The sequence below is a fragment of the Aptenodytes forsteri genome, unplaced genomic scaffold (assembly GCF_000699145.1).
Source record: "Aptenodytes forsteri isolate BGI_AS27 unplaced genomic scaffold, ASM69914v1 Scaffold61, whole genome shotgun sequence".
Classification (NCBI taxonomy): domain Eukaryota; kingdom Metazoa; phylum Chordata; class Aves; order Sphenisciformes; family Spheniscidae; genus Aptenodytes; species Aptenodytes forsteri.
Window position 1 is genome coordinate 5034768 of NW_008794443.1, and position 13791 is coordinate 5048558.

The following is a 13791-nucleotide window of genomic DNA, read 5'->3' on the forward strand; positions in this document are numbered from 1 at the left end:
GCGAGGCGTGGAGCTTCATCGCCTCCGTACCCGGGCGCCTAGCTGGGATGAGCTGCCGCGCCCGGCGGGTCACTCCTCGGAGGCCCCATGCTGAAATAAAAGGCGTCCAGCTCAGTTCCGCCTGCCCCTCTCTGGCTTCAAAGATCAGTGGACACAGAGCTGACCCGAGGAGGAAACAAGATGAAAGTAAGCTCGCCTAGACAGGTCTCCCTCCTCTGCTGCCAGTGCCCCAGTTCAGGCTCCTGCCATCACCAGTGGTAATAATTAGACTTCTTTTCCCATTTTTCAGTCATGATTCACTACTGGGATAGGACTAAAGACTGCAGCTGTGCTTTAAGGTATTAGGGCTGTGTGAAGGGACCCAACGCCAGAGCCTGGAGACAGACCGCTTTCTGCAGTGGTGGGAGGATACCAAAAGGTCCCCACGTCCAAAGGCAAGTTTCGCCTGAACACACTACTAATAACTAGAATCACTTAACTCCGAGCCCGGAAGGCTCTGGTCCATATGATGAGAGGAACCAGCAAAAGACTAGAAAACAGATCAAATCCTGCCGTGTGCTTGCAGAGGGAAGGCTTTCCTCCAAACCATCACCTTTCAGGGGCTCTGAACAGAACAGGTTTTGCACAGTCACTCCCGCATCCCTGGAAAGTGCGGCTCTTGGTGCCTTTAAGGCTTGGTCCCACATCTGTTCCACATGGGAGTCTCCCACTCTGCACCCTGGCTTCAGGCTGCCTGTGCCTGCTCCACCCTGCACTCCGTGGCTCCCAGGTAAGGCCTAGTCTCCACTCCCTCTGAAAGGCTCTCCTTAGCCAGGGAAAAGACGTGACCAGGCTCTTTTGGCTGTGTCTAAACATGTACATTTCCTGCCCCTACAAGCTGTCATGACTTGCCATGGTCAGGAGCAATGGCTGCATGCCAGAGTTGAAGAAGGACTAGATGTCACTCCTGTACAGGGAACAGAGGTTTTACTAGCCCACTCAGGGGTCAATGCAACCAGTATAGTAGAGAGGAGTGATGGGAACATGGGTCTTCCTGACAGCTCGCTAGATCAGGGATAGGCAGGGAAGGTCAGGCTGTCCCTTAGCATCCACACACAGCCCCCCCCCCCAGCCCCTTTTGCCTGTTTGTTCTGCAGTGACGACATTTCCTCACCCCACTCATGGTCACAAGGTAGGAAAAGGGGAAGCCAGTAAAAAGAGCCCATGTGGCATCAGAGCAGATGTGCAAGAGACAGAACCTAGAACCACCTTCGCTCTCTAGGTAAACTGAAGTCTACCTCAGTGCCATACAGATACCTTCTCTCCATACCACTACACCCAGGCTCTGAGAAGCATTTTGGGCTTGCACATTAATCAAAACAGGCTGATCTCAGCTCATTTCTAGCTCTATGTAAACTACCTCACTCAGCAAGCGTCCAAGAGCACCTCATGCCCCCGGCCCCACGCTGCACCCATCCTGCCAGCAAGCGCAGCTGTGGCTTGGCTGCCATTCCCTGCAGCCTGCAAGGAGCCCACCTGCCTGATATGGATGTGCCTCCCAGCAGCACCAGCAATTAGCACATGCAGGAGAGGACCTGGGCAGGCAGGCTGCACCCCTCCTAATTGACTGAAGGAAGAGGAACACTTGAACTTGCTCCAAAAGGAAGCACAAGCTCCAGCTTCCCCACATTCATTTACTTGCAGAGCTTGCCCAAACCTGCAAGTAGGCATCAGCTTGCAGACAGGCAGTTTAGAGGAAGCAGAGTTAGGCCAGCGCAAGTCAGCTGGAGGTATTGACCCTTCTGGCAGTTTGGATGCAGACCTTGGGCTCAGCTTAAACATGTCTTTCTTCCCTCCTCCTCCATCTAGAAGAACTGGCCCTTCCCAGCCATTATTTTCTTCAGCATGACTCGTTCCAACTACAAGTCCATTGTATCCTTCAACCCTGTCTATCCAGGCCCTGCAAAACACACCAGGGAGAACTCCATCAGAGCACCTACACCCCTTCCATACAGGCAATTCCTGGGGAGAAACAGACATACTATCAAATATCCCATGTTTGGTTTTAACCACACAAAGAATTTAGTACAACGTTCTTTATTTTTCTAGAATGTCCTATGTTGCAATAGTCCAGTTTAGCTTAGGGCAAGGCTTAAGGCCAAGAGCAACAATCTCTCGAGCACAACCATCTGCCCCTCAGGTGATGATGGCATTGAGATATACTAGGTACTTCAGTGACATGCACCAGAGAGCGCTGGTAGCAAAGCACGGATAGCACACAGACAAAAACCAAATCAAGAGCTAGCTTCCTAAGCAAGCAGACTGAGCAGGCTGCCTGACAGCCATCACTACAGTGTTACACGCATGAGAGCAGTGAGTTTTAAGTGCTTTTTAGTAAGTTATCAGGAAGGAGTGTTTGCAAAATGCATGGTGATGTGATCACATAACTGAGAGCTCCGCTTTCCAAGCCTCCCAGGAATAGAGGTTTCAGGTTAAAAGTTTCCCTGTACTCATTACATAGGGCGAAGTCTGCTCAGCAATGAATGCACACAGTGCCACAGAACAATGACAACTGCAGGTGCAAAGGAGGAAATGCTAGAGGCGTGATAGTGCTTCAACATTTATTTTCCCCAAAGACACATAAAAAGAATTAAAACAGTTCTAAAAACCACAAAGCTTTATAATACTTCACAATACATAAATACTAACTGTGCTTCCTGCTTAGACTAACCAGCAGGGAGGTCTTTTATTTAGGTCTTTATGTCAGTAGGTGCATAAAGCTGTTTCATTTACTTCAGGTACAGAACAAGTGACAGGAAAATGTATGGTAGAGTCATTCCAGTTTGGTTCAAGGCCAGGAAATTCTCCTGAGAGGGATGCTCTGCTGTTGACTGGAAGCCATGTTCAACAGATACTGCTCACATCGCGTACAGATGTCTGCAGTCAGCCAGTCTGCCATGGTCCCTGTGTAACAGCACAGAGGTTGTGCTAGGCAATGGGGTTCCAAAATAACGGGTACACTGGAGTGGGAGAGGGAAAAAGAAAAGTAGGAAAGCTGATGCAGGTTTCTGTTAGAGGACACGGTGCTCTTCCACCCTTCCCCCATGCATGATCCAACACTGCTAAGTGATTTAGCTAAATGCATGAGTTCAACAGAGCAGTCAGCTCCTCTTAGAAGGCTACTAAGAACACCAGAACAGCTTCATTTACGGACACCTTCTCTCTATGGACAGTATGTCAGCCAAAGGGCTAATATATCTGTGGTTGATCCAAGGTTATGGCCGCATCCTTATGCTGTAGGACTTTTTTTGCCATCCTGACGTATGGCAGTAATGCAGTCACTCAGACCTCTTCTGCAGCACCTGCATTATAAGAAAGACCAAACCACTGCCCCACACAGTTAACTTCAGTAGTGAATATTACCCCTGATTTTTGGCAACCAAAGTACAAGCCTTTGAACTAGAAACTGCTGTGACTTTATTTTGGCTACATTAAAGAAAGGTTTTGGAGAGAAAACATACCTGTTCCCCCAGTAGAATATATAACTTATTTGGAAAGAAGAGAACAGAGAATGTATGTTTCCAGTCCTAGATATTGCACTTATACCCACAAGGTCTGTCTTTTCCACCCAGAACTGTCAAAAGCTCTTTTTGAAATAGTTCCCTTTCTGGGCACAAAAAGGAAAGGGTGTCTGTATGTGTGTGGAAGGACTGAGAAACCATTTGTGGTATTACTCTTCAGTCAGTTATACCTGAGACCATTAGCATATTCTATTTCTAGGTATAAAGGGGCTACTCCTGGGTTGTAGTGACAGACCCCCAGCTGTGGGGGATAGAATATGATGGGGTCTGGAAATTCTCATACAAATGAAGCCGTCGCAAGGAACCTTCTATGTTTGGGCTAATATAGACACTTCTGAATCCATGTCGGAAACCTGATAGCTAAAAAGCAAAATGGATTTCCGAGCACCTACACGTCCTCCCTTTTGGTCATCTAAATTCCACAATACTTCCAAAGAACTGTAGACTAGTTAGACCAGTGGCTGAACCAGTCATTCAGCACTAACATTCATCTGACCAGCATAATACTACATACTGCTGTCTGCATGTTTGTAGACTTGCATATACAAGTAACTGGTAATATCTTTCAAGGTAAAAACAGAACATCCCTGTCCCAGCTTACCCAAAACACTCCCAGTGCTCTATTTCATGCAGCAGCTCTGAGCTCTTCTGCTCTTGAGTAGCTGGGTCCTCCTCTCTGGAGAGTCTCAGAAGTTTTAGGCAGTGAAGTGGGAGATGTACACACATTCTGAATGGCATGGACATCTAGAATCACAACACAAGTCACCTGAGTTCTCAGGGAAACACATCCTCCTTCTCAGCAGGAAAATTTGCACGGCATGCAATTGATTTATTGGTGCACTTAGAAGATAGACATTAATGCAGTGAACTTTCTGACCCTTGTATAAATAGAGCACAGAGTAATCCCAACCACTTTACACAGGATGAAAGAAAGAGGAACCAGAGTTGTTTTAGCTGAGTATGACAAGAGATGTCTGTGGCACCCTGGCTGCTTTTGCACCTTGTAATATTCCCTCTTTTATTTTCTTAGAAACAAGCTAAAGGGTAGATTTGAGGTATCAGTGGGATGAAGGAAAGCTTCCTAAGACTAGGTGAGGTGCAGGGAAAACAGAAAATGTAAAACACCCATATGCTGTTGTAAAGACTAGACTTGCCTTGAAGCAGCAGTCACAGCAGACAACACTAAGAGAAAAAAGTTCCCAGCATTATCATTTGAGTAAAGCTCAGCAGATACCAATATTGCAGCTAAGGGTGACTTTCCCGAGTAATTCTTAATTTGTGATTGTGGCACAATCACATGGCAAAGTGAGCAACCTTAGAACTCCCCTATTCAGTTTGCCAGCCCTCCTATTTATCCTAGTTTAAATCATCTGAAATGTGCCAGCATCCATAGCTTGAAGGCTTTATCTGCAAATGCCCATTACTTTTCACCCAGCACTACCTCCAGACAGTTACTCAGTTCCCAGTGGTTGTTTACTTGTTGCTTGTAATCAATTCAGTGCTTCACCACTGCCTCAAATAGATTTAAGTAAGCCTTAATGAGCCTGAAGTTCCTCTTTTCCTCTCCCATGAACAGAAAACCTCTGACAAATAAGAGGATACAAGTAGGTCCAACTCCTTTCCTAGTCACAGGGTCTGAGTTCACTTTTTCAGTCCTCAATAGAAGATTCTGGTGAAGAGCCTCCCCCAGAACCTGCTCAAGCCCTTGACTGAAGTTAAATCCAACCTTTAGAGCAAAATGCGGAGAGTGATCTCCGAGAGAAATTTAATCTAATACTTGCACAGTAAATTTGGTTATTGCTAGCTTAATACTAAGAGTTAAAATTGAGATACCACTTCAGAGGCAAGTTTTTCCACATCCTCTGCAGCTGTAGACACTTCAGCCTGGCTTGTGCAGTAAGACAAAACTGAAGGGCTCAGCAACCTGTTCCTATCCAGAACTACAACTGTTTGAATACTGAGTATTTTCAGCACTGTTCTTTCACTCTTTTCTCCCTCCTCATTCAGTCCTTTTGTACCAGCTCACCTGCTGCAGAGGTAACAGCTGTAAGGCCACTTAAGAAACATCTGCTTATGGCAGCTGAAACAGATCTGTGGAAAGGAAAGTTACTTGTGAATGCAAATGGGAAATATCTTTGTACCAACAATATCCACTGCCTGCCAAAGAGCAAGCACATAAACCAACCTTCTAAAGGCTTTAGATCCACATACAATAACAGAGGTCCAATAAAGGATAGCAAAGAGACAGGAATTAAAAGCTAAAAAGGCAAAAAAAAAAGTCTTACTTGTAGGCCAGTGTTTTTATGATGCAGAGGTTTGGGGCAGCTGCCAGACAACAGGAGTTTAAAAAAAGGCTCTTGAGCAAACAATAGCTGTATTGTGCAAGAGTGTAACAGTAGCTAGTTAAGAGAGAAGAAGAGAGACATTCTTTGAGGTAGACTGCAGCAATCCCAAAGAGATTAAGTCAGGGCAAATTTGAATCCAATCCTGAAGCAAAAAATGAGTCATAAGGAAGCTGATGAGTCGCTTGAACTTTATAAAAAAAGAACACATTCATACACAGCTGGCAGTCAGAAGTGATATTATCTTGAGAAGTAGAGCTTGAGAAAGCTAAAAAAAACTTCAGCAGCAAGAACACAAAGGGGGTAAGAAAGCCATTTTAGAACAGGCAGAGAGCAGGCAAGTTAAAGCAGCGTTGGTAAGTAAGGTGAGAAGAAAACAAGGATTCAGTCTCAGGAGCATCAGACACATTGTGGAAGTAGCATAGCTCTGCTAGTAAAACACTTTGGCTCTGTCTATACTGCTAAATAAGTGAGGGCAAGAAGCTGACCCCTAAGCCAAGTAGCACGGACTTCCTCACATCTGTGTTGCAAAGGGCTTGTACTCACGACATCTGCTCTAGAGGGGCTGGTTGCAACACCCCCTCTAAAGGAGACTCGGTGAATAAGCCAGCAGTAAAGCAGAGTGGACAGCCAACAGTCCTGTGCTGCAGGTCATTCCCTGTCCCCTTCACCTCCCCGACCTTTGCGTCCACTCAGCAAGGTGGTTTGAGTCAGCACAAGTCAGGTGTGGGAGCCTGAGTTAAGAGCCTTTGTTTCACTGTTTAGCAGTACCAAATCCCAATTAATTACTTTGCCATGACTGTTGGCCATCTCTGAAATCACAGTCAGCTCTCCTAGCATAGAAATAACAGACAAGAAGTATCAAGCAAAGGCTGGGTTACTTTCTAGGCAACTTACACAGCTTAAGCTTGATTAGAAGCTATCACCGCACAAGTATTAAAAGATTTTTACAACCTAGGGTCAAACTCGGGTCAGCTGTAGAACAGGGTAAAGTTGAGGCAGAGAGCACCTCAGCAGTTCAGCACTGCGAGCAATGAAGCCAGCCAGCTTTTGAAAAGGCAAGGACAGCACAAAAAGGAGAGGAAACATACCTTTGCTCTTGGAAAGACACCGTCACTACCTCCTTGGAAGAAGCCTTGCCCTTCCAGCACCACCATTGCATATCTGGTTCCAATCAGCTCAGCAATGGTTGGTGATGGCCACTTGGTAGGAAAGGGACAGTCCTATTGAAAGACAGAAGTTAAACATCAGAGAAAGCTGAAGGAAGCAGATATCTGGGGAGGTCATCCTCAAAACTGGGTCCCAAAAGGCTCAGGAGCATTTGTCCCCAAAACTCAGTTTTGCTAGTGATGGGGAGTATCAGTTGACTCTGACAATACTAGCAGAGAAACTACCACAGGTGTTTTAGTGGTCACTATAGTTTTCAAGCAGCCTCCTGACACCTCATTAGGAAAGCAGGTCCCTCAGTCACCACAGTGGTTAATACCATCTCCAGAGCCAGTTTCTGGGGAATTCTACCCTTTGGTACAGATGGCACCCTGGCCCCCCCTAGGTACAGGATCCCTTTCCACAGCACAACACTCTTTTGCCTTCTCTTTCCCAAGACCCACTGGCCCCACACAAACAGCAGCTATGGTCTGGTGGTCTACCAGGAGAGACAACAGTGCTTTTATCCCCAGGTGGGGAGCCCAACCCACCTGCATCCCCCACCACACTGCTGAACAAAGAGGTCACACAGAGTTATGGTCAGTTTAGAGACTTGCCAGGGGTGGGGCAGGGAGGGATGCAGAAGAAAGAAGGGGGCAAGGGCACAGCACACCTTCTCAGGGCAGAACAGGGTGAGGCCATGATTCAGAAGGTTGCACAGAAGCACACAAAACCCAGCATTGCTCCCACAACAGTCATTCAGAGCCTGATGACTTCAGTACTGCATACATTTAAAAGTCACTGATGCTATGCTATCTACATTTTGTTAACCACTTGCTCCCTTTACTACAGCTTAAAGGATGTTTGTGAACATATCTAGGTAAGTGTGGCCAGCAGGTCGAGGGAGGTGATTCTGCCCCTCTACTCTGCTCTGGGGAGACCCCACCTGGAGTCCAGCCCCCAGCCCTGGAGCCAGAGGAGGGCCACAAAAACAATCAGGGGGATGGAACAGCTCTCCTATGAAGAAAGGCTGAGAGAGTTGGGGGTGTTCAGCCTAGAGAAGAGAAGGCTTTGGGGAGACCTTATTGCAGCCTATCAATACTTAAAGGGGGCTTATAAAAAAGATGGCGTCAAACTTTTTAGCAGGGCCTGTTGCGACAGGGCAAGGGGAAATGGCTTTAAACTAAAGGGGGGTAGATTCAGACTAGATATAAGGAAGAAATTTTTTATGCTGAGGGTGGTGAAACACTGGCCCAGGTTGCCCAGAGAGGTGGTGGATGCCCCATCCCTGGAAAGATTCAAGGTCAGGTTGGACGGGACTCTGAGCAAGCTGATCTGGTTGAAGGTGTCCCTGCCCACGGCAGGGGGGTTGGACTAGATGACCTTTAAAAGTCCTTTCCAACCCAAACTATTTTATGATAGAAAGAATGAGGGGAGATGGAGAAAGCAGGACAGTCCCACTGCCAGCTACAGTCTGCTTGAGGAAGCCTTGACGGACACTTTCAAGTAATGCAGTGTTATTTTTCTCTTCTTGTATGAGGAACAACTTTATTTCATATCATTCAAACTGGAAAGCCTCCACAAGGACACTACAGCATCCAGTCTTCTTTTAAGCTGTCTCCAAAGAGAAAATAATATCCCAACTTAAGATCAGCATACAGTATGGCCTAAAATAAAAACCACAGAACATGCTTACTGCTTGCACAAGGATCAGGGTGCAAGCTCTGGTCATTACCAGATGTATCAGACCAGGCTTGCTAGCTGACATGCCGGACTTACAAGTTCCTTGCTTTGAAAGCCTCCTTCTAAAGATTTGGACCTTCGTCTGTAAGGAGGCAGCTCCTGTTGACCAGCATTCAGGAAGCCATTAGGTTTAATGTCTCCTAGTGTGGGTGCACTCATGGGAGGATACGTGCAATTTGCAGCAAGACCTGGATAGGAAGAGAGAGTTCTAGGGTGCAGAAAACCAACTGGCAGCTTCTAAGTACTCACACCAAAAGCTGAATGCTCAAGAGCACTACACTGCCTTCTGAAGGTAGCAAGGCTTACAGCTCTCCTCCTTAACCCCCATCAGATCAGATCACAAATAGCAGAGGTTATAGTAGTTAAGCTTGTCAGTAGGCAGTGATGAGGCTTCATTAGCACCATTTAGTTTAATAAAATCGAGTGGAGCACTTTCTACTTGAACATTCAAAACACACATTTAGCTTTTACTGTGAATTCCAGTTAGGCCTTTGGGGACATGCTATCATTGTTTTGAAGCTGCAGGAGCTAGACAAACTTCAGTCACCTATAAAGGAATGATTTTCTAAGGGCACCTCCCCAGACTCATTAGTGTTGGAGCTTCTCCTGTAAAGTGTCTTCAGGTGATCAGAAAGCATACAGTGAGCCCAACCCAAGGCTTTGGGAACCCAGCAGGCCACTGACTGTACTTTGTCACCTGGTTTAGATGTGCAGCTAGAAGTACACTGACCTGTGCTGTTGCAGGATACTACTGATGACCTGGTTGAGGCAAGCCAGGTGCTGGAAGGCAGTTTGGGCGCGGTTTGCAGTAGACCAGAGGACAGGATGTTCTTAAGCTGCATACAAGAGACACCAAGCTCACTTCCTCAGAAGTGCTGCTGCTAAGCAAGACCCAAGATACCCAGGACTGACCAGAACGTTCAAGGCTCAGCCAAAAGTGGAGCGGAGAGAGAAATCAATGTGGTACGTTTAGCAACTTCATATTCCAAGAGGTAATAAAGTTAATTCCCCCCCCGCAACCAGGAAGCTCCAGCCAAGCTAGTGAAATTTCAAATTCATCTGTTCTCTCTCTCACCCAAGTTCAATGCAGATACTAGTCCCAAAGTTTCATCTATTCAGGAACCAACTTCACAAAATCCTCCCTATACAACTCTCAGAGTACATTGGAACCATTTTCTTGGCTCCAGCTCACATGTAGCAACACTGGAGAACAGTTCAAGAGACTGCCCCACTAACCCAACTCAAACCCAATGCTGTATCTCAACAGCACTGTTTCTAGCATCTCTAGAAAAGCAGAAAACAAATTTGATTATATTAGTCTCCATATGAAGGTCCTTCTAGTTTAGCAGTAATACATCAACCACAGGGTTCTCAAATGCTGAACATTCCTACAAGCAGCACAGACTTGTGCAAATAAAGCTAAGATTTTCTGCTTTTATTAATTCATATCCGTTTTCCTCAGTTAAGCAACTGCATTTCAGACAAAAATGTTTACAGAAAAGAGATTCCTGTTTGTATGCCAGCGCATCTGTGCTAGACATGATGTGTTAGGGCTTAAGTTCTGTTCCACAGAGTTTCTGAATATGCTCAGACTGAATCCCAGAACCAATCAGTCGAGCTTTTCATGATCAAGCCAGGAGTTAAAGAACCCAAAGACTATGTATCATGATTTATTGAGGAATGGTGCTCCCAAAATTGCTCCACAGGCAGAAGAGTGGGAATTCACCAGTGAAATTGCTTCCTGAAAATAAATCATTACGTTTTCCTTACACAAGCTCATATACCATGTGAAATGCAAATACATCAATACATCTAGCATCAAATGCCTCACTGTGAGGTAAGAGTGGGAATAGTTCTGGCCCATATGGGCCAAACTCCTATGCATATTAAAACTTCTGCAGGATCTAGTTTAAAGAGACCAGAGCAGACCTTGGTTCTATAGGCTGCAGTCATGCCACAAAAAGAAGCATTTAAATATGGTATGAGCTTCTGTAGAGGAAAGGACTTCAGTGAACCTAATAGTACCACATTCGTTCACTTTTGAGAGACAAGACTGCCCACACTAGGATTTGAACCTGACATTCCAGGCTATGTGTGTGTGCAGATCTAATGCCTGAAGTACTTGTGCCTCTCCAGAGCCTTTTCATTTAAAGCCTTACCTGAACTCCTGCTCCCAGCTGCTGTGTTGTAGTGTTGACAATTTTAAACTCAGTACTGGCATCTTGGAGAGTTAAGAAACTATCACTTGGAGATTTCAAGGCAATATTTGGTGTCACAGGCATTTCTGCAGGGGAGAGAGGGAACAAAAAACCCCATACACACAGATAAGGTAAGATACTGTGCTGTGACAAGAAAATGACAAATTTGATACCCACACATCAGAATTTGATATTTGGCTAGACTTTGTCCTGGTAGTTACATAATCTTTTAGTTTTAGGCAATGGTTAAAATCCTGTTCTCTCACCTAGTGGACAGACAGATTTGAACATCCATAAAAAAAAGGGTAAGTTGAAACATCTTTTGAGTCTTAATAAGCCACAAACAGATTTTCTAGAAAGAACTATTCATATGCCATACCACCTCTATCACACAAAATTTGCATTCCCACCTCCCTTGCATTGTACATGCTATGGAAAAGATAAGTGGGCTTTCATTTCAAAGACCATCCATTATTTTTAGTCAACGCTGACTTCATTTGCATGCTTCATAGGTCACTTTGTAGCAGGTACCTTTCGGCCTGCTCCCATTTTTCCTTGCTGCTGATGACCGAAGCTTCTGTGGTCGTTTTATTTCTGCCATGAGCTGTTCATGCCAGCTGGACTCCCATGGCACACACTCTTTCAGCTTCCTCTCCATCATCTGCAGGCAAAGATAGCACCAGAAAGAGCCAGTGGATATAGCAAGGAGACCAGTGGTGACAGAACTACTCCTTCAGCAATGGCACGCTTTTACAAGTGCCCCTCACTCAAGAGGGCACTGGGCCCTGCACACGAGACACACATGAGAGAACCTTTAGATAATGCACAGTAGAATACTTTAGCAGCTCTCAGATTTGAAACTGAGAACTCCAGGAGTACTTTCAGGACCACAAAATGTTCCAAATGGAAGAAGCAGTGGAGGAAGTAGGGAGATTGATCATCTTTCTCCTATGAAGATGTCACCTCCCATTTTCCTAACCCCATGTTTTGGCAGGAGAGTCCGCCCAAAAGTTAAGTGTGGTTAATATATCCCCCTCCCAAATCCAAACCAGTAGCTAAGACATTAGGTCTATATTCCTAGAAACTGTCAACTCCAGAATCATCTTGTTTTGCTATCATTAGATGCAGCACCAAGTCACCTACAGGCTTTAGATGAGGCTTGGGAGCAGCTACATCAACTTTGGGGGTCCTGTGTTTTTGCTCGATGATCACCTGAAAGAGCAGAAATGATGCTTAAGCAATAGTTCTTTCTCTACTCCTGGTAAACCCTCCCATTCAGTGGCACAGTGAATGACTCAGGTCAGGATTTGGGAATGGGGGAGGCGGGGAAGGCATAACAAAACTGAGTTTGGAAGTGTAGAATGATGAGGTTTACTTATGCAGGTTTTTGATAGAGACAGATTTGCCTGTGGCAAACTAGAGGCAATCAGAAGTGCTGTACAGCCCTTTGAGGCTTGCACAAGAAGCATACAGCCTTCTAACCCCAGCAGCTCATGAACTGCTCTGAGAAGCCACTGGAAAACATTGTACTCAGATTTTAATGTCAGGAGCGATCCTGACAAGCACCATGGTCACATCACATTCATCAGTGAGAACTCAGCTCCAGGGAGGAGAGTAATTGAATGGATTAACAAGACTGTAACAAGAACTGTAGCAGCAGGCAGCTGTATGCATAAGCTAGAGTCCCAGAGTCTGGCTTACAGCCCTACATAAACTAGGAACAATAGCAAGATAGAATTGCAGGGCAGGTATTCATGTGAGGCAGACTGTCTCCCTCATCAAGCCCTGTGCTTGCTGCATAGGGGAGAACTGACAAAAAAAGTCAAGTTGCACATGCATGTCTTTAGCTGCCTTGTTCACTTATTCTTACTTTGAGGCTATGCCATTTACTTTTCCTGTGTGTACAACTTCAGAACACATGGGAGTGCAGGTAGAACAACACTACAGCTTCCCACACTAGCTATGCTTTCATTCATTTGCAAATTAGACCACTGTTTGCTAGAGAAGCTTTAAAATAGCTTTGCAGATGGGGAAATCCTCGTTTAAGAGCCTTCACAAAGACCTGAGCAGTAGCACGCTATGCTTTCTTCTAGCATTTCTGACTACTAATCTTCAAACATGTTTGTGCTTCTCCTCGACCACAGAAAAAAATTAAAGAAAAAAATAAAATCAAGACCCAGTTCATCCTGCCACCTTGAGTTACAGTTCTGTACTGCACAGTGCATTGATACACAGTACATTGCAAGGAACACAAGTAGCTATGATGTATTGTCTCCTTTCCACTACTATTCATTTATATATCAATCAAGATATCATCTCCAGAGAAATGTCATAGCCTTATCTGAAGGCTGGAGCCACAGCCAAGTCCACAGAGCTGTGGGGTTTTCTAGAGGTGCATGGTTTAGCTGAGGCTTTTAAACCCCCTGCACTCCAGCAGCACCAACAAGGAGCAAAAAAGCTGATGTCTAGTGTGGTACGCAAGGTTTTCACTTTTTAAAATATCACTCTATTGCAAGTAGAGTTGTGTCTCCTCTTCTGCCAAGATGTCTGTCTACAAAGCAGGCCAATGCCACAAAGCCTTATGCCAGTATTTTAGATTTGCTCATCATTCCCAGCTTAAGCTGCAGCAAGCAAACATAGAATCATAGAATCATAGAATAGTTTGGGTTGGAAGGGACATCTAAAGGTCATCTAGTCCACCCCCCCTGCCGTGGGCAGGGACATCTTCAACTAGATCAGGTTGCTCAGAGCCCCGTCCAACCTGACCTGGAATGTTTCCAGGAATGGGGCATCCACCACCTC

The 13791-nt window shown here is 45.5% G+C and overlaps 1 protein-coding gene across 1 annotated transcript in view; it reads right to left on the reverse strand.

Annotated features, from left to right (window-relative positions):
- Positions 1 to 2827: 2827 nt before the first annotated feature.
- Positions 2828 to 13791, reverse strand: part of LOC103907580 (protein spire homolog 1-like) — an 18164-nt gene continuing 7200 nt past the window's right edge. Inside the window, exons 7-16 of the mRNA XM_019474768.1 lie at positions 12133 to 12201; positions 11521 to 11650; positions 10950 to 11075; positions 9522 to 9596; positions 8828 to 8979; positions 6994 to 7125; positions 5587 to 5651; positions 4715 to 4742; positions 4162 to 4304; positions 2828 to 2999 (exon numbers count right to left, since the gene is read on the reverse strand). Of these exons, the coding sequence (XP_019330313.1) occupies positions 2828 to 2999; positions 4162 to 4304; positions 4715 to 4742; positions 5587 to 5651; positions 6994 to 7125; positions 8828 to 8979; positions 9522 to 9596; positions 10950 to 11075; positions 11521 to 11650; positions 12133 to 12201 (1092 nt within the window). The remainder of the gene's footprint in view (positions 3000 to 4161; positions 4305 to 4714; positions 4743 to 5586; positions 5652 to 6993; positions 7126 to 8827; positions 8980 to 9521; positions 9597 to 10949; positions 11076 to 11520; positions 11651 to 12132; positions 12202 to 13791) is intronic.